This window comes from Suncus etruscus, chromosome 1 (genome assembly GCF_024139225.1).
Source record: "Suncus etruscus isolate mSunEtr1 chromosome 1, mSunEtr1.pri.cur, whole genome shotgun sequence".
In the NCBI taxonomy this organism is placed as follows: Eukaryota; Metazoa; Chordata; class Mammalia; order Eulipotyphla; family Soricidae; genus Suncus; species Suncus etruscus.
Window position 1 is genome coordinate 177,092,182 of NC_064848.1, and position 21,640 is coordinate 177,113,821.

Here is a 21,640-nt window from a genome sequence, read left to right on the forward strand (position 1 = left end):
GTACATCTATTTCTTGTAAAATAGACTCCCATTTTGCTATCCTATGAAGTATTTTCCTTAGTCGCTGTCCCTGTCAATGATCTACCTTGGGAAAGCATTCAGTTTCATAGCTTCAGTTGTTTCCAAAAGACTTTGGCTAAATTTCTGTGTTTAGTCCTCACTTTATTTCCTATATTTCTATTGCCAGTTGACTATGTCCACTTGGACACTGCATTAGCACCATGTGACTCAAGATATTGAGAACTAAAGGTATAATTTTCTTCTCCAAACCATTTTTTCTCTCTGGAAGTGGTAAAAATAGCCTCATTGTCTTTGAGGCTGAAAACCCAGGGAACATACTCCTTCACTATATTTAACTTTTTATCATTCAGATAATTGCCCAATGTTGTTGATTATTCTTCAAGATACCTTAGTTTATCCAATTATCCATAATAAAACTGCACTAATATTAAGAAATGTTAGGGCTGAAAAGATAGCGCTCTGGTAGGGCATTTGCCTCGCAAGCAGCTGGTTCAGGACATATGGTGGTTTGAATCCCAGCATCCCATATGGTTGTCCCCCTTCCCACCTCACTCCTGTGCTTACCAGAAACAATTTCTGAGAGCAGAGCCAGGAATAACCCCTGAGCACCACTGGGTGTGACTCAATTTTATTATGGATTATTCTTCAAGATAACTTAGTGTAGTCTAAAACTGCACTATTAGAATAAATGAAAATTGTCCTTCTACCTTGCTTTTAGTCCATCTTAACTTAAACTGATTCCGCAGTTTTAAGAGATTGCCAAAAGTGGGCCAACTTCTTTGGATAGCTTCATGGTCTACAATTTCTCACATTTCTCTGATGTAGAAAATGGGTCTTTTTTTCCTCTCTGACTCTTCCTACATTTTTCTACTCTCACATCTTTGCCCATTTTGCAATCCCTTCCAACGATGCTTTTATTATTATCTATGTTTTTTTTAACATCCTGTTCATTTTTAACATTCATAAGTTATCTTCTCTTCTAAGGCAGGTTTCTAATAGCTTCTTCTGGAAAGTGTCCTTTTTTTTAAAAAAAAAAAGACATCAATGTCACTTAATATTTATGACTAGTCCATTCAGTAAAAACATATTTTTATTTAGTTTTTTACTTGTAACATCATACTGAAAGCCATGGAAGGCAGAGCTTTTGTATTATTCACCTTTGAAAGTCAAGGCCAGGTAGCTAATTTATGTTTATTAACTTAAATTGAAATACATTTCTTTCTTTTCTTTTTTCTTTTGCTTTTTTGGGTTATACCCAGTGGCACTCAGGGGTTATTCCTAGCTTTGCTATCAGAAATTGCTCCTGGTAAGTACAAGGGTGAGGTGGGGTTGGGGACAACCATATGGGATGCCGGGATTTAAACTACCATCTGTCCTGGACCAGCTGCTTGCAAGGCAAATGCCCTACCACTGTGCTATCTCTCCAGCCCCAACATTTCTTAATATTAATGCAGTTTTATTATGGATAAATAATATGCTATTTGAAATGGGAACTCATTATATAGTTCATTTCCACATATAGGCATTGTGGGAGTAGTATGGGCAATGTTGTTAATCATCTGATACAGAAAAGGTATGAGAAGGGTAAGTGGGGGCCAGAGTAATTGCACAATGGGTAGTGCATTTGCCTTGCACACAGCTGACCTGGGTTTGATCCCCAGCATCTCATATAGTCCGTGAGCCTGCCAGGAGCAGTTTCTGATTGCTGAGCCAGGAGGAACCCCTAAGTAACTCTGGGTATTCCCCCAAAAGTTTAAGCTATCTCTACTGCTAAGTAATAGGGGATCTATGGCCTTCAAGCTAGTCTTCAAATCTGATTCAGACTCTCCTTACTATCTTTCCTTTCTCTGCAAAATAACAATTGCTATTTAATCAGTATTTGGGCACCTGAACTGCTTGGGTCAAGGGGAACTGAGAGACTTAAGTCCTTATGGTATAAATTCAGATTAAGATGCCCAGATTTCAGAGTTAGATAACAGGCAGTTGCCTTAGCTGTTTCTAAATCTGGTGGCTGGGGAGCAATCCAAGGTGTCTGTTTGCATTCTCTCCAACTAGTCACCTATCCTCCCCAAATCATACTATTCATTTTAAATGAAGGAAACTTTTGCAATTTGCCTCTTATTAGCCTGTTAAGAGATGAGGCAGAGGAGGAGTGGAGAGGAGACAAAGCCTTCTTATTCACATTTTCAGTGGGCAGCCGGCGTATCTGCAAAAATGAAGAAACCAGGGCCTAGGCTAGTCATTTCTGAAAGTCAGGACAAGATCTCCCAATATTCAAAATCTCAAATTATAACCACAATACTGCAATCTTGGGAAATCCCCTCAATTTTGCAAATGATTTGTTACATTTGGGGTTTATTTAATATTATAGTTTATTTGATAAATCAGCATTACTTAAAGTTAGGCTTTTTTTCCTCCAAGGTGATAGATGCTCTACATTTTAATTTTATAATTTTCCCAGTTGGTGTGGGGGTGGGGAGAGAGATAGATATAGAGAAAGAAAGAGACAGACAGACACAGACAGAGATAGCAAAAGAGAGGAGGGAGAAGAGAGAAGGTAATGAGAAGAGGGGTAGAAAAGGAAAGAGAGAGAAGAGTAGAAGAGAGAGGAGGGAGGAGAGAGGAGCTTTTCATGAAAGCATTAGTTCTTGTATTTCTGTTTTAGGAAGGCAAATGGGAGGTAAGAATTGCAGCCTGATAACTGAACTTTCTGTTTAATATTCCCTCCTTTCCATTGGGCCTGAGCTAGGTTTCAATAATTATTGCTGAGACACATAGTTTTGGAGCCTTGCTTTCTCTCAGACTTGTACACAGTTCTAGGAAGGGTTGTTGCCAAAGCCATCATGTGATTTATTGACCCTCCACTGGGACAAGGGGGAACAGATATAACTTTGTGATTTTATTATAAGGAGGCTGGGTTAATATTTCTAGGTGAAACAAGCTACTATACCAAGTTCAAACATCTGAAGAGGGAGGTTAAGAAACCCTGAGTGTGGGGTGTAAGGATTATTCTGTCCTGGGGCTGTACAGACGTCGTCTGAGGCAGGGAGCAGGAGAAGAAAGGACACATTGTGACCCATTTCCAACACCTCCTGTGTGTAGAGGCGGAAGTTCCGTGCCTGCAGAGGGACACGCGCGGAGGGAAAATAGGAGAGTTACAACATGGCACTTACATAAACAACACCAAACTGGCATAAAACATCTAACAAAATTACACGACTTCAAGCTTGGAATTTTTATACAACATAAATATTAGGGTTCAGCCCATTTAATAATGCTATATAAAATCAAGATTTAAGGCAGTAATGTTCCACATAAACTCTGAAAACAACATTTATGCTTCTTATAAAAGCAGAAAATGATTGCATTCTGTGGGCTTTTCAAAATGATGAATATAATTACATGAAGCAACAAAAATGGATTGAATTAAAAATCCACTAGTTTCAATTTAAGTTGGTTAAGGGGGAAAAATGTAGTTTCTGGCCAAGGACTGAAAAAATTTTACAAGGATGAAAAAAAAATGTTGTATGCACTCATAGGCAGTTAGGCAGTCTTCTCCCAACATGTATATGTAGCCCGAGTCACCAATGAAATATGAGCTGCTTCAAACCTGTTAAGCCCAAGAAACCCTTTAATAGTATCTACTGTCACAAGTAGAGCCCGCATTCTTCCCCCTCCCGAGTACATGGTCACCTTTGTAATAATCTAGTTATTCCCCTGGTGCCTTTATGGAATCTTGTGCAATTTATTCTCAATTTGGCTCTTTGAGATTAGCCTTACAGAATTGACTTTAGAATTGCAGGACTGATTTGCAGAGTTCAAGCAATACCCTGGTGGAAGAAAACTATTAAACCACACTGCACTGCCTCCCGAGGTCAGAGGCCAATTCATGGTTATCTTTTAGCTATTAAAAGAGAGCAGTCATGGTCTTCCTGTTTATAAGATAAACTTAGTTTATTGTGTGTATGTAGCGAATGATATATATGTATATATGTTTATTGGCTGGGAAAAGATGATGGATCTAGAACCCTCTTCAAAAATTTTTTAACTGGCTTAATTAACTAAATTGAGCTTAATAAACTTTTACTATTTTCTGCCAAAGGTATTTTTTTTTTTTGGAGGGGGGAAGAGTTTCCTTTGAGTGGTGCCCAGGTGCCTGAGAACTCTTTCTGGTAATTCTCTGCCACCTGAGCTAGCAATTCAAGACAATGTTTGGGTCTAAAATGCTGGGAATTGCCCAGGCCACCAGTGGTGCTCCTGGGGGCCTTCAAGTCAATACACATTGGTGCTCAGGGAACCACACAATGCCAGGGTTTGAACTGTGGTTGGTCTCCAGAATCCCTGTACAATCTATGACTTCACCAATATTTTTTCTTAAAGACCTTATTAGTGTATGTAGATTTTAATTTAGATGACATGATATTTTTGACAGTAAATTCTCCGTGAAAAGATAGAAAAGGTATGGCATTAGTTAGCCATTACTGTAGATGATACTGTCACACTTCTTGCTCTTAGATAAATCATTTGCATTTGTAACTTCCTTAAGGTAACCAGTTAATAAAGTTTCCTTGCCTAGTCAGGTATAATAAAAGTTCATGGAGTTTAAAAAAAAGTTAATGGAGTTTAGAATTGTCTAATATGGAGAATATGAAAACAGAAGGAGAATTGCAGTATAAGACCTTTTGTAGGCACTACATATAAAAAGCGCACTTACGTTCATAATGTTCATAATTGTAATAATAAATTAATAATAAATAGTGTTCATAATTTAATAATAAATTAAAATTATATATGTACATAGTTGTGTCTATATAAACATGTATAAAGATCTTTTGAGTTTTTGCTGCAATATCTCATTAATGATAAACAGAAGGAAAAAATGGAAAAGCGTTGTACCTGGTGAAGAGGTATATTGATCTGCTTAAGGAGAGCTTTCACTGCCATCTGGAGCTCGTAGAAGAACAATTGCATGGGGCAGTCAGAAGTATGATCCACACTTTCCATAGATTCAGAGCCAGAAAGTTTTTGGATCCATTCCCACTCTTCTCTGTACATTGAGTCAAGTTAAAATTAGAAATATAACAAAAGTTCAGAACACAGCTCAGAACATTTTAGTGTATAGGTCCAGAACCTGAATGACCAACTTTTGGTGGTTAAAACGATGTAGTTCGTGAAATTCGAACAATTTTATTTATTTATTTTTTTGACACTAACTGGAGTTTTAAATGACTTTTTTTCCTAATTTGTTTCATTCACCTATCAAACCACATATGCCTCAGAACAGCAGGTCTCATTTGTACGAATCAAGTTTTGAGATTAACTTTTGAAATATTTTGTAATAGTTTCCTGACTGTCTTCATTTTTTTTTTATTTTCTTAAATATCACCACTAAGTTCTAAGACCCTACCACAGGGGCATTTGCTGGTTAATTCAGCAGTTGGGTAACCACAGGACTCTGGTCCAACTCAGGCAACAAACCACCTGGCACATTTCAACCCTGGCCTGTTGTAATCGTGGGGACTATTTTGGTTTCTTTCTCCTTCCAAAAGCCTGAGGAGAATCACAAACAGGAACACCAGACAATTCCAATAAAAGGAATGAGAGTACATACATCAACTGCTTCCATCCCCTTTCAAACCAGTCATCTGAGTCTTCATTCTCCATGCTCTATAATCCTTCCTAATGAACTTTTCCAAATGTTGTGCAGAAGGGAAGGGGAAAGAATGGTGGTGGGAGGAAATCACATCTGGTTTGTGCTCCAAAGGCTGAAGGTAAATGCCTCAGGGTAACGTTGTCCCCACAGGTATTTGGACACAATTGTATATAAGCACAATCACTAGCAAAGCTGCAGTATGTTCTCTAAAGTTAGGCTAGAGAGGAGGGGAAATTTGTTCTTTCCGGGAGGTATGGAAAGGAGGAGGTAGTAGCCTATGTTTCCACTTTTGTGGGGAATCTCCTATCCTCAGCGGATTATATTAACCAAGCACTATTGTGTGGTTTAAAAGCAAAACTTTTGGGCTGTGCAATAGTACAGTGGGTTAGGGTGCTTTCCTTGCCTGCAGTTGACTCAGTAGATCCTTAGCATCCCATATGGTCCACAGAGCACCACCAGGAGTAAGTAATTCTTGAGTGTAGAGCCAGGAGTATCCCCTGAGCTTTGCTATCTGTGCCCCCCCCCCCAAATCCCGAACAAACACACAAAATTTCCCAAACTATTATAGTATGAACTCTAAAGAGATTAATTTAACCAGAAAGCACTTTAAATCAGTAATCAAACATTTTGTTTTTAAGATATCTGTTTCATTTCCACACTAGAAAACATGATGAAAAAAATCTTTACCCCATAAGTGAAAAAAACACTTTAAAAATTTACTTCAATTTGAGCATGCTGTTTGCTTAACAAACAGTTGAAATCTTTTTAAACCTGTTTGGGAACTAACCTTCCCTCCCCATCACTAATATTAAACTAAACAAGAGATTTTTGACTTAACTATGCACAAAACCTAAAGGACCACATTGCTAACATAGCATCTGTAATCAAATTAGAAAATAAATTACCGGTAGAAATACCATGAAATATCTACCACTAATCAGTTTAGTCTATAAAGATGACGGGGATGAAGCTGGCAGAGTAAAGGCTAATGGAACCTTTTGTGAAAGTCAAACTTGGACCCATGGTAAGGGTAAATTCACTGGTATAAGCATTTAAAGATAGAATTTAAATCTTAAGACACAAATCTAGAAAATGGATGAAAGTAACTATTGCTGAGTCAACCCACCAATAAGTCATGTAATCTCTTGGGAAGATGAAGAAATAACTGATACTAATTGTAGAAATGACCACCAGATGGCAGACTTAAAGCCTTGGTATATAGTTGATAAGAGAAAAAAATAGGATGTACAGCCAGTAAATTCCTTGATATACCATCATCATCATCATCATCATCATCGTCACGATTACCTTTTATTATTTTTTTTTTTTGGGTAACACTCAGAATGCTTTGTGGTTACTCCTGGTTCTGCACTCAGAAATTATTCCAGGCAGACTCAGAAGGGATTATTTGTGATGATAGGAATTGAACTGGGGTCCACATTGTGCAAGGCAAATGCCCTACTGGCTGTACTATTGCTCCCTCCCCTGATCATCATCTTCAAGTCATCAAGACATTGATAAACATTGTAAACATAATTAATGAATTCACATCACTCCTGAGACTACATTTCAAATGACCAATTTAGCATCTTCTTTGTTTAAACAAATCCATAGGTGTAACTAGAACTTGGAGTCTAATTTGTGTGTGTTCTTTGAAGGCTGGCGAAATCAAGAGCTTTTCTTTTTTATCTTATATTTTTATTATATATATTATAATATAATATATATTATACCTTATCTTATATTTTTCCCCATATTGAGCACAATTCAGTTCATTATAGTAGATTTTCAGAGGGCTAGCTGTAAAGCTGAGTCAGATTACCAAGATTGGGCAACTTTCCCAAAGTTAACAGAGTAATTCACCATAATGCCAAGCCATAGAGTAGTTTCCAGAAGCTCAGGCCTTGTTACTTCTTTTCTTCCCTAGGGAATAATAAAGAGTATAGAAAACATACGTGGTCCTCAGGCCAGAAAGATAGAAGGAGGAGGACAAGGATAGGGTCTTTTAAGATTAAGGGTAAATTTATTGCTCAACCAGAACTCATTTCTATAAGAGACAGTAAAAAATGATTTTGTAGGTTATGAAAATATATTGAAAATAGCCACAATCAGGGAAATGATATTCAAAAAAATTGAGGAAGCCAGCAGGAATGATGGCTTTGGAGGAAGCCATCAATAAAGCCTACAGGTTGATGGATATAGTGGGAAGGTAATAAGGGCCCTAGGAACAGTGGTAGATGATTGTGATAACACTGGTGGTAGGTGTGATGCAGTAGCATTCTAAATCTATACATGAATATGAGTACTGCTATAAATTATGATAATTTAATTAAAATGTTATTTAAAGTAAATGAAATAAATTTAATAACCAGATATATGCTAACACCATGGTTATTACAGAGAATAGAGTGAAAGAGCAGTTCCCCCTTTCAGTGGAAACCCTTCCACCATTCTCAACACCATAAATCCTCCTTCTTCTAATGTTTTAGCCCAACTCTGTCTCTGCTACAAGGTGCTGGCCCCTGAGACCATCCCACCAGAGAAACTACACAGGTAAGTACAGTGTCCATTTTCTTCTAGCACATCAAAGTCATCATTTTATCTATTTTTCTATCACAAGAAAAATAAAGGCTCCTGACAACTTACTTGGAAATGTTAAAATTTTCACGGATCTTTACATGGCAGAGAATGTTGGGTAATTTCTGGGTAACAAGGACTTTGATCTGATCCACAGAGCTACAGAGCTTTAGGTAACCCAGATATAGTCCAGGAGAGAGACGCTGATGACTCCGTTTGTGATAGGAGAGAATATCCTGTAGGGTTAAAACAAAACAAAAGCAAGAGTATCTCAAAAGTCAATAACAAACTTTTTCCTTTATTGGATGGGTCATGTCATGAATCAAAGTAGATACAATTAAGAATTAGGGAACACGACACCAAGATGAATATTGAGGACATGGTGATAAGTTAGACTTACATTCAGAAGAATGAGTCTCAGACAGGCAATTAATCATTACTGTATTTTGCATGCTTATTTTCTTCAGATTTCTGTTCTAGTTGTATGTTAGGAGATTGTGATTGGGAAAGGGCCAGAAGTGGAAAGAGGTTCTATAGAAAACTAGCATTAATTATTAATTTATTTGGAGGGTTTATTATGTACTGGGGAAAAGCAGAAAATGGCAAGTGTAAAAGCAGCTTGGAACTTTATTATTTTGGGAAAATTAGTTTCAGAGATCTCCCATTTTAATTGAAACCATTTAAAAACAGGAAAAGATTGCTACAGTAAAAATATTTGAATGATGCTTTATCTTGAAAATAAAACAAAAGTAATAGAAATATATTCATTTAGTTGTTAACATTTAAATTGTAATTATAATAGTTTTTTAATTGAGAATAAAAAAGTATTGAATTACCGTTTGGATTATTTTTTCAGATTAAATTAAATAATATTACTCCTCATGTTTGATTTTCTTTTTTATTAATATCTTTATTTAAACACCTTGATTACAAATATGATTGTAGTTGGGTTTCAGACATGTAAAGAACACCCCCCTTCACCAGTGCAACATTCCCATCACCAATATCCCAAACCTCCTCATGTTTGATTTTCATAATGCCATCATGAAGAGGTTAATTTTTACAAGAGAATTTGAAATCTATATATTTGTTCTTACTTTTTATATTCTAAGTGTGCACTCAAGCATTATTTTTATCTTTTATTTTTTAGTTAACTATCGTTGCTAGATTTTCAATTGTCAATAGCTTTGCAGGTGATTTGATTAGATTTCCATATCATCTCCACAGAATTTTGTGGAAATTTACACATTTAAAAATTTTACATTGTAATAGATTTATATTAAACTTAAATTATACTGTCAAATCACAGATAATTTACAGGCTCTAGAAATTGAATGAAACATTGATATAATAGGAAATGCCAGACTACTTAGTCAGAGAGATATTACAGTGAATCTTGTTTTGAGACCAAAGTGATAGCACAGCAATAGGGCGTTTGCCTTGCAAACGGCCAACCTGGGACAGACCCGGGTTCAATCCCTGGCATCCCATATGCTCTCTCAAGCCTGCCAGGAGCAATTTCTGAGTGCAGAACCGGGAGTAAGTCCTGAGAGCTGCTGGTTGTGGTCCCCTCCCCCCATGCAAAGAATCTTGTTTTATGTCAGGTAGCTCTCTGGTGAACTATTTAGATAGTAACTTAATGACTGTAGGAACTGGGATAATGAACAATTAAAAATAAATGTATCTACCTTCCTCCATATACCTTTTGTTAATTCTCCCCCACCCCAGAATTCAGGATTTTTGTGTGTGATGTTGTTCTATAAGGAAACTAAAGTCCAGATTTTAGACTTTTAAAAGATTTGGGCAGTGTGGGGAAGAAATAACAAGTTGAACAGTGATTAGTCAGGAAGCTGATTTGTCTAGATGGGAAGGGTTCCTATGGGTCACTCTTTAGCCTGAATTTTAGAATAGATAAAATAGGGACTCAATTGTAACCCTACAATTAAAGGTAGGGAAGACAAGAGTCTTGATCCTTGTACTGTATCTCAGGTCCCAAGGACTTGAAAAAAATGATTTCTTTGTGTGCTTAGAACCCTTTACTATTTCTTAATATATTAGCTATTCCAATGTAATAGCTACCTGATTCACATGTGGCATTCGACTAGGTCCCTAAAACAAATACACAAGAATAGCAGAAAAGGGAGAAATAAGAAGTCACAACTAGGATGAAGAAAAAACTGATCTGTACATGAAAAAAAGCTAAAGAAATTTTAAGATATTTGACCCCAAAACAGATTTGAAAACATTCTTTGTATAATTAAGAAAAAATATTAGTGATATCAGGATATTGATAAGGCTGAACTTTAAGTGTGTCCTACACATTTCTTCTAAATAGATTACAGTTAATTAGTAGATGGATCAGCTTTAGTTAAGGTAAAATTTTGATACATAAGCAGGTAATTGAAGAGGAAGACTGTCTCATTAGAGAAAGAAAAATTGACGTATTCATATCAGTAGAATTGGAAGTATACTCTCAGGCCCCTTGCTATATAGTCAATTGTAGTTACCAGCCCCCTACTCATTATTTTTGAGAAGTGATGGAGAATAGGAAATTCCCTAGAGAAGAGAATAAAGCAAATAAACCTATCTTTGAAACAGGAAAGGGAGAAATGCAGGGTAGCCTTACTAATTAAAGACCGTCAGCTTATTGAACTTAGGGAAAAATTGACAAAGAAACATCAAGCAATCAATTTTGTGTCACCTAGGGAATCTAGAGGTACTTCAATTGTAGTCTATGTTTTTCTTTTTGATGGGCATATTATATAGAAACTTTAATTTCTGACAACAAAGGATTAGGACCCGCAGACTGGGAAAAAGTCTCTAGTTGTAGTGTTTTACTAGGAATCTGGGAAAAGTAGACTATTGACCACATTAGTTTAGCAAGCTGAGTATCTGGGTTGAAGATTTGTGGATGATGGAGATAGTGTGCAAATTGCACATTAAGAATGATAGCTCAGTTGGAACTGGTCCTGAGAGGCAGCTTAATCTATTCAGTTTATTTATTGATGTTCCAGACAAAGAAATGAATGTGTGTATCAAATTTGTGGATCCCAGATTTGGTGTGGTTTTGATTTTCTGGAAAATAGTAATAAAGCTCTGATGACCCTATGTATTGGAAAAATAAGCCTATCATAATTAGGGTTGAAACCTAATAAGAGAATGTGCTTGTAAAGACCCAAATTCAGTCCAAATACAGGATGGATATGAGGATAAGAAAAAAACATGTAAGGGTCAGAAGTGACCACAAATAGAATGTGAGTTAGGAACATACTGCGGTTATGTAAAAACCAACACCATTCTGGGATGGAGTAATTCACTCTTTCATTAAATTAAAAAAATAAATTATTACTGAGCATTTCTACTATGTGTTTTCTTGCTTTCACATAGCCACTTTTTCTCCATTAGTCAGAATGTTTTTGGAGCCGGAGAAATCCATGGGAAGAGAATGAAGCTGCTCCAGTCACAAAATGTGAGTTAACTATAAAGACTTACTAGACCAAATCAAATGCCTATGGTTTGGATATTGCCTTCTTTCTTACTTTTTTTTTTTAATATTTTTCTTTTTCTTTCCTTTTTAGGCCACATCCAGCAGTGCTCAGAGGTTACTCCCAGCTCTGTGCTCAGGCATCACTCTGGTGGCCTCAGGGGACCAAATGGGATTGGGGGATAAAATTCCGGTTGGCCACATGCAAGGGAGTGCTCTACCCACTGTACTATCACTCTGGCCCTGCTTTTCTTTTCTTTTTCTTTCTTTTCTTTCTTTTCTTTCTTTCTTTCTTTCTTTCTTTCTTTCTTTCTTTCTTTCTTTCTTTCTTTCTTTCTTTCTTTCTTTCTTTCTTTCTTTCTTTCTTTCTTTCTTTCTTTCTTTCTTTCTTTCTTTCTTTCTTTCTTTCTTTCTTTCTTTCTCTCTCTCTCTCTCTCTCTCTCTCTCTCTCCTTCCTTCCTTCCTTCCTTCCTTCCTTCCTTCCTTCCTTCCTTCCTTCCTTCCTTCCTTCCTTCCTTCCTTCCTTCCTTCCTTCCTTCCTTCCTTCCTTCCTTCCTTCCTTCCTTCCTTCCTTCCTTCCTTCCTTTCTTTTCTTTCTTTCTTTCTTTCTTCTTTCTTGCCACACACATTTGATGCTCAGGGGTTACTCCTGGCTAAGTGCTCAGAAATTGTCCCTGGCTTCGGGGGACCATATGGAACGCCAGGGGATTGAACCGCAGTCCTTCCTTGGCTAGCGCTTGCAAGGCAGACACCTTACCTCTAGCGCCACCTCACCGGACCCCTGCTTATTTATTTCTAACCTACACTTCTAGTCTTTCTCCACAAAGCCAAAACAACTCCATCTCCAGCCAAAACAGATAGTTTTCTTTTGCCCACACATAGCCTAATCTTTATTTTATTGATTTTTAATGATTTGTAGATTCTCTCATTCAATGGCTTTATTTGAGCACCTGTTTATGGATAAAGCATTATGATTCAATACTAATGTCTGCAACATGAATTAGACATGATCTTCTTTTCTTGGAATATCACACAAGTATGCAGAGAAAGACATAAAAGCAAGTTTTTCTAACTTAATGTGATAAAGGGCATAAGAAGTATTATATAAGATTTATTGTTGATTCAAGGAATGGAGAAAGCTACTTCTTCAGTTTCTTTCTGCCTCATGTCTTCACCATACCACTACAAAATTCTCTGTATTTATTGACTTTTTTGGGGGGGTCACACCCGGCAGTGCTCAGGGGTTACTCCTGGTGTGGGCTCAGAAATTGCTCCTGGCAGGCTTGGGAGACCATATGGGATGCCGGGTTTCAAAACAACGTCCTTCTGCATGCAAGGCAAATGCCTTACCTCCATGCTATCTCTCCGACCCCAATTCTCTGTATTTAATCCTTCCTTCCTTCTCTCCCTCCGTCCTTCCCTCCTTCCTTCCTTGCTTCCTTCTTTTCCTCCTTCCCTCCTTCCCTTCTTCCTTCCTTCCCTCCCTCCTTTCCTCCCTTCCTTCTTCTTTCCCTTCCTCCTTCCCTCCCTCTTTCCCTACTCATAATCTTTCTCCTTCCTCTCCCTCAATTTTCCTCTTCTTCCATCTCTCTTTCTCTCTGGTGAACTTAACTTACCCTTCATGGCTCAGCCAAATGTCACCTCTTCTACAATGCCTTCCCTGATATTACCAGGTAGAATTAATAGCTGCTTTGTCTGTGTTCCCATAGTACACTGTTTGTGCTTCTATCAGGCTCTGGTTTAATTCTGCCTTGTATTTTACCTTGATTTGTTTACAAGTCTGTCTACCTCCCTTGACTGAACTCCTTGAGAGCATGGATCTTGACTTATTCATTTGTTTTTCCTTATAGCACCTAGAAGAGTTCCTGGCACCTAGTCAGTGCTGAAATAATGTTTATTAAATATGAAATGAGAGATCCAAAAGTTAGAGGGGTCTGAGGCTGGGCCTCTGGGGAAAATATGCTGAGCTAATGCATTAACTAGGAGGAGAATATCCAATTGCTCTTCACTAGTTGGGTATTCTAGGTGCCGGTTAGAGAAATGATAATTGCCTTTCAAAAACTAGTGTTTTTTTTTTTTTGCATTTTTAGATAGGGAATGGAAGCTAAATTGTCTAGAGAAAATAGAGATAATAAGACTATTAGTGGTTTTTTGTGGGTCCTTAGATTTATGAACTGTGCAGAATTAAATTTTATAAAATATTTTCTAACATTTAAAAATAAGTATCTTTTACCCCAAATGCTGGATTTTTAATTTCTCTTTAAAATTGTCCCTCTAGATTTCTGTGAATTGGGATCATTAGCTACTATTCATCAATTTTTCCTCCTACTGTTCAAGGAACCCTTTATCTAATTTCTGCCTTTATGGATTTGATTATTATGTGTATTTAATATAAATAAAATAATATAATATTGGTATTTTTTGTGTAGTTTATTTTATTTTGAATAATATTTTCAAGATTCATGCTGCTATAGTATAGACAATTTCATTCATGTTTATAGCTGTACAATAATATCCCATTGTATGAAAATAAGCATTTTTTTTTGTTTTGTTTTGGGTCACACTCAGTGACGCTCAGGGGTTACTCCTGGCTATATGCTCAGAAATTGCTCCTGGCTTGGGAAACCATATGGAGTGCTAGGGATCAAATCGAATCGAGGTCTATCCCAGGCTAGTGCGCACAAGGCAGACACCTTACCACTTTGCACCGCTACTCCAGCCCTATAAATAAGCATATTTTGTTAACTTTCTGGACACTGAGATTTTAAATTATTTGACTATTATAAACAATTATGTTACAGTTTTTAACAAATATTTTTTGAGCCTAATTTTTTATGACCAGCTCAACTGGAAACAAAATTGATTTTCACTGATCGTCCCAGTTTCTTTAGTTTTTAATTTTTAAGTCCATGTCAATACTGCTTGGAGACAGAAAGAGAAGGAGTATGCAGGAAAACCCCAGAAAAGGTTAGATGAGGTATCAGGTTGTGGGTACTTCAAGTGTAAGAAAGAGACCTTGGACCTTTTAAGGGGCAAGGAATACTAGAGTGAAGAATGAAATAGGAAATCCAGAGTTCCAATCAAAAGCCTTCTTGTCATCACTTTACTGACCCTGAGAAAAGTTTGTAGCACTGAATTGTGGGAATGACATTGCCTGCTTCATTGGTTAACTACCATTTTCATTTTCTATTTTCATATCTCTATTTGATTTGGTAGAGCCAATATGTGACTTAAGTTTAGGATAGTTTGAACACCAAACCTCATAGCTTTATTCCCCCTTTCCATTTCAGTATAAGACCTGTATGAAAAGGATAGAGAGAGAGAGAGAGAGAAAGAGAGAGAGAGAGAGACAGAGAGAGAGAGACAGACAGAGAGACAGACAGACAGAGAGACAGAGAGAGAAAGAGAGACAGAGAGAGACAGAGAGACAGAGAGAGACAGAGAGACAGAGACAAAGAGACAGACGCAGAGAATCAGGTGGGGAGGATAAGGGAGAGTGGTTGGGGTGGATAGGAATGACATCAGGCAGGAATGTGCCAGTCAGCGGGGGTAAATTTTCCACTTGGATCTGTGTGGAAACCTGATCTTGCCTCTATTTTTGGTCTCCTCTAACAACCTTTCGCCAGATTGGAATTTTTCTGCACCTGTAACACATTTTTAATGTAATAAGTCTAGGAGAAACTAGTCATTATATCATGCTGGGGGTTGTGCTGTGTTTCTAGGAGCAAAGGTAGCCCAGGCCCAAGTTTATCCCTATAGGGGATTAGTGTATTAGTCACCCTGTAAAAGCTCAATTTATTATGATTTTCAAATGTTTCTTTTAGCACTTGCTTATAAAAGGTGAAGAGGGGAGCCACAAATGTGTCTGTTCCCGGTCTCCACCTTTACACACACACACACACACACACACACACACACACACACACACTTATCAATTTCAGATGAATCCAAATTCCAGACAATCGACTCCAGAAGTATTGGCTTTGGCCAATTAGCTTATCATTTCTACATTGGATTTTGTCTGGTTACAGAAGGTGCACATAATGGAAAGGTGAGGTTATTGTACCAGCTACCCCTTCCTTAGTAAGCAAAGAAAGTAAGTTAGATATTGTAGCTTTTAAGTTGCTTTTAAAGGTGAGTTGAGGGTGTACAAAAATTGGATTTGACTTGTTTAGATGGATCCGAGATCTTCCATTTCCATTCCTCTGGACTGGCTATCTTGTGGATGAGCCAGTGGTTGCAGAGGACTCAAGGTAAATGGTTCTGTCAATTTTCCCAAATAACTGGAGAATTATATAGAATACAACTTTTTTTAATGTTTTAAAAAGAAAAGAAAAAAGGGAGAAAAGGAAATGATTTGAAATTTACATTAATATATTAAAATGTGGGTATAGTGGTGGGATCGGGTGAGTCTAGCTGCCCAGTTGTGGCATCTAGATTGAGTCAAGATCTGAGTGGCCTGAATTTTGAATTTGGGTGACTGGTTTTCAAGAAAGTCAAGAAAATCTGTGACTTTTACTTATTCCCTTAATAAAAGTCTTTCAACCAGAAAATTTGTGTTCGAATTTCAGACCTGTCACTTTCTAATTGTCTGCTGAGCAAAGTGGGGCCTGAACTTAATTTAACTTGGGGGACTTTCATTAAGGAAAAAGAACAAAATTATGAATGTGAAATTGTTCAGATCTCTGTGAGAGCCTTGAAAGGGCTGATGCATAAAAATCTGAAGGATGCTAAAGTTTCATTAGCTTCACTAAATCTGCCTCTGTGTGTGGCCATATGTCACTTCATATCTTTGAACCTAAGTTATATTACTCCTAACATGTATTTAATCATGCCAATCTATCCTAAGAGAATTTTGTGAAGGACAAGCAAGAATAAATATGCGCCAATGATACACACATGAAACTTATATAATGTTACATAATGCGATGTTACTTCAAAAAAATAAGTCTTACAAGTATGTGTAAGAAGTTTATTCAAAGTGTTTTATACATACACATATGTGCATATATGTGCATAGTGTAGAAATTTTTTATTATTATGGTCCATTCAAAGCTTGGTTTAATGTTTTGATTATACTTATATGTAAAGCTTTATTCAAATATTTTTTTAGTGTTTCTTATTGGTTTATTAGTAAATTTTCAAAATGACTACTACTTGATGAAGTCTAGATCTGAAAGTAAGAAATAAAAATTAGTTTCTGAATTTTTCTTCTGAGTGAAATATATGCAGTGATTGATGTCTCCATTATTTTTATACTCCATCATTGCTTGTATAAATGGATTCTCATGTATTTCACTGGGGCCTCAATAAATATGCTTTAAGTATGTTAAGAAACTGAAAAGACTACGTACCTGGATGGTTATCAGTAAAATGTCTAAGGCTGTAGGCTCTTCTGGTGTTGACAGAGACTTCCTCTGGCTTTGCAGCTTTGAGATCTGCATCCATTTGCCATTAAAAAACGAATAGAGCATCTCTACTTCTCTGATGGTAACTATGAGAATGTTTCCATGCCGGTCCTTAATGGGTTCATAATAAACTCTTCCCAAATTGTGTGTTCCAAGTAAATTCTAGAAACAAAATATTTTTGGTAGCTTAGATGACAAAGAATCCGAACTGTGAATAGTTATCTAATGCTTCTGCTTTTTTTTTTTGTTTGTTTCTTTTTTTTTTTTGAGCAGAATTAAACTTAGTCTATGTGGTTAACAGTAGCTCAAAGAAAATGTCTTCACCCTAAGCCTACAAAGAATATAGCAAGAGGCACAAAATAATGATTTTCTTTAAAGCAAACTCAATATCTGTAAATATCTTTCACTCACATAGAAACACCAACACATAAACCTCAATTACCAGTACTTGAAGAGAATCCCAGATGTTTTAAAGAAAAATGCCTGATATTTCAAGTATGCCACTTGTGGAGTTTTCAAGAGATCTACAGTAAGCTGGTATGAAGTGGGGTTGTATAAAATGGAAGAAGTGAATTAACAATGTAGCACTTTGTACAGGTCCCCAAATGACTGCTTATTCCCTTCAAGATACTTTAATTGGGAGATTGGCCTGGCTTGACTTATGTACATCTTAGTAATTTCTATTAACATTTTGTTAAAATTATTTGTAAATTAGGTCAAGTCAGGCAGACAATACTTTTAGAAAGGTGAGGAAGTGAAGGGATGCCACATTAAATGTGTAGGGCCATGAAAGGCATTTTTACATATATGCAGCTTTGATGATTTCTAACACTGGATTAATAGAACAAAATCTCTTTTATTTGAAATATCTTTGATTTAAAAAAATGTAAATAGGGGCCGGAACAGTGGCGCAAGCGGTAAGGCGCCTGTTTTGCGCACACTAGCCTAGGATGGACCGCGGTTCGATCCCCCGGCATCTCATATGGTCCCCAAAGCCAGGAATGATTTCTGAGCACATAGCCAGGAATAACCCCTGAGCGCCATTGGGTGTGGCCAAAAACCAACCCCCCCAAATGTAAATAATCTCTGAGATGCTGTTACTTTGGTAAACTCCCATAATGCTGATAATAGGCTTTTAAAAGATAAGCAAAAGTAGAACTGGATTTATGGGAGTGACAGGGATGACAGAAAAATATAAATCAGCTAGTCAGTATCTACATTTATTTTGTGTTAAAGGTAGAAAATTTTTTCTTTACAAGAATTAGATACATGATAAATTTTATCACAAACATTTGACATATTATCAAAATTCATTTGGCAGGTCTGTCACTTTCATTTGTCAGTTCAGAGTTTCAATAACATTTCATTCAGGACATGCCTTTTCAAAAACTGACTTCTAAATCAAAGAGAAGTCATTGGTGGGGAATCTTTAAGTCCAGCCCTTTGTAGTAGTATAAGAGTTTATAGAGACAGTTTTCTGCAAAGAAACACTGGCCAAATAAACAGTAGCTTGCTGGCAAACTGAAAACTAAAAAAAAATTAAGAAGACTTATTTATAGCATATGCCAATTTCTGTAGTGTAAACACCCTCACCATAGCCTATTTCAATCTACCAAGGGTTTGACAACAGACTTTCCAAATTCCTGAATATGTAGCAGTTGGAACTCCTCAGCTAGTACATGTTGGTTCCAGAACTCCACTGCTTTTAAGCCTATCCTTACATTGGTGTTGTGTTTCTAACCAACAACTAGCTGCTATTCATTAACTCGTAGACTTCTGAAAATTTATTTATCCTCTCTGGCCTTAGTTCCATCATCTGAAAGTGAGGGTCCTCAGAGTCCAGTTAGCTTTTAGCTTAATCTTAACTCATAGAGTGAAGAATTAAGTCAAGCAATGAATGAGAAAATGTTTTTTGTATACTCTCAACTTGATATGTGTAGGGTTTGGGCTTTTACTATTGATTAAATCAGAATTCAATCCTGAACACACATATTCAAGACTCAGCCTAGGTTTTTTTTTTTTTCTGGAAAGACTTGAACAATTATCTCTTTGGTAAAGTTTACCATTATTTCCTCTTACTGCTTCATTTACAAAATTCTATTTTAGAATGACTTTGGCCTTCCAAACATATGTTGAATGTAGAATGTAGAATGTTGAATGTAGAATGTTGAATGTAGAATGTTGAATGTAGAATGTAGAATGTTGAATGTAGAATGTTGAATGTAGAATGACTTTGGCCTTCCAAACATATGTTGATGTACCTGCAATAAAATGATGATTGTTTTATTTCTATACCTCTGAGTTCTTTGAACAGGACCTTTACACAGACATATATATATCTATCTATATATCTATCTATATATATATCTATATATATCTAATATTCAATAACTTGCTGGCTAAATTAACATTATCACTAAGACACAGGAAACTACTACTTTGTATTAAAGTTGGGGGTTAGTCAAGTGAGAAGGTCATTTCATTTAAGCTTTATTAGTATTATTTTTTTAAATATTTATTGTAACCAATGTTTATTACAAATATTTCATAAGCTTTATTATTATAGAGGTTTTAACAAATGGTTCATCATCAACTTACTGATTATCAATATGTTGACTGATGACCTAAACAAGAAAATCTTAAAAGTCTTTCTAAAGCTTCATTAGCATCAAACAGACCCAATTTAAAAACTGAATATTTTTGAAAAGATAAATTGCAGCTATGTACTAAGGGGGATGTGGAATTTGGAGTTCTTTTGCATTGTAAAGGAAAAACACCAAATCAGAACAGTTTAATGAATACCTGTCATGCTATGCAATCAAAGTTAGGAGATTCTTGGAGCCCTACCTCCTACAAGATAAAGAGGAATGAAAGCCATTGATGACTAACAGACATATATCTAAGTTATAATCAGAAAATATTACGGGATGTTCATAAACCTGGAACACATATAATATTTAGAAGTATTTATTTAGTTTGGAGTGACCCAACACATTGGAGGGAGTTGATGGCAGAGATAGAAAGGCCAGGAAAAAAAAGAGTAAAATTCTGGGGGGCCCTCTTTTTATATATATTATATAATATCTGTATTATATAATTATCATATATTATAACATTTACAATTATAAAATTTTATATTTATAAATAATGTGATCTTTACCTATCTTTGACTCACTAATAGTTTATTTTTTAGTTTTTTTAGATCCTGTAGTGCTGTACTACTTGTAGTGCTGAATTGCTTGTACCAGCAATACTTAGAACAATGCTTAGAGCTTAATTCCTGGTTTGTGTTCAGGGAACATTCCTGGCTGTGCTTAGAGCACTATATGGTGTGCCAGGAATAGAACTGGGATTGCTTGTATGCAAGGCAAGCACCTTAACTTTTGTAGTGTATGTTTACCTCTAACAATAGTCATTTCAAATAGGTATGTTGGAGGAAAGTATAATGCAACCCAGTCTATAGATTGAGGCTTTTACTGAATTTTGATGACACAGAGTTTGTACACCTTCAGTAGAAGAATAATTTATGTCTTCCTGTAGAAAGTGAGCAAAACTTCTGCCTCTTAAGCCTCTGCCATTTTCATAGAAAAAGGAAAACCAATGTGGGGTCTTGGTCATCTCATTTTAATTTCCTTATTCAAATACTTGTATTCCTTCTTGCCTTGGAAATATTAACTAATAAATTCTTTCTAACATTGATATTACTATTAAGATTACTAACATAAAATTATTACTAACATTAATAAATAATATAAATTAATATTATAAACAAATAATCAGCATTACTTAAAACTTATGTAAATAAACAATATCTGTTAATCAATACTTTCTATTAAGTGAATTTAAGCCACTTCCAAATAATACAAACCCAACCTTTCCTTTTTTACTTTTAAAACTACAATGTTACAATGTTAATACTTTCTTCAATTTAAAATTTGTATTTGAGTTCTGTGAACAAATATACAAAAAGATGAGGAATATTAGAAAGAAGTCTTAGAAAGAAAGGTCATGGAATTATATTGATCAGCATTTGAACTTAGATTCTTTTCCTTTCTGTGTTCCTATTGGAAAAGTTATTTAACTTCTCTTGGCCTCAGTTTTATCATTTGCAAATGAATATTCGAATAATATCTTCTAGTTAGGTATAGTGAGGATTAAATGAGAGATATTTTGTAAAACACTAAATACACGAATTGGCAACCTGTGAAATGAATGAAGGTGTCAATTTTGACATTTATGTTTGTTATTATGTAATAAACGGCAACACTATGGATCAGAAACTGGAAACAGGTTGCATAATGTTTCATATGCACTGTGATGAATGGCTTAGCCCTTGATAGGAAATAGAGAATAGGGAGAAAGATAGTGACAAAGGCCTTGATGTGCCATGGAGAAGTCTAGAGACCTCTCTTGAATGAGTATGAGTCAGAGAATGACATGGTCAAAATCTTTTAGACTGACCACTCTGGCAAAGTGTGGAGAAAGAATTGAAGGGTT

The 21,640-nt window shown here is 36.1% G+C and overlaps 1 protein-coding gene across 1 annotated transcript in view; it reads right to left on the bottom strand.

Annotated features, from left to right (window-relative positions):
- Nucleotides 1-21,640, bottom strand: part of ANKFN1 (ankyrin repeat and fibronectin type III domain containing 1) — a 203,420-nt gene that overhangs the window by 41,621 nt on the left and 140,159 nt on the right. Inside the window, exons 12-15 of the mRNA XM_049772771.1 lie at nucleotides 17,090-17,305; nucleotides 8,321-8,487; nucleotides 4,918-5,068; nucleotides 2,972-3,140 (exon numbers count right to left, since the gene is read on the bottom strand). Coding sequence (XP_049628728.1) covers nucleotides 2,972-3,140; nucleotides 4,918-5,068; nucleotides 8,321-8,487; nucleotides 17,090-17,305 — 703 coding nt within the window. The remainder of the gene's footprint in view (nucleotides 1-2,971; nucleotides 3,141-4,917; nucleotides 5,069-8,320; nucleotides 8,488-17,089; nucleotides 17,306-21,640) is intronic.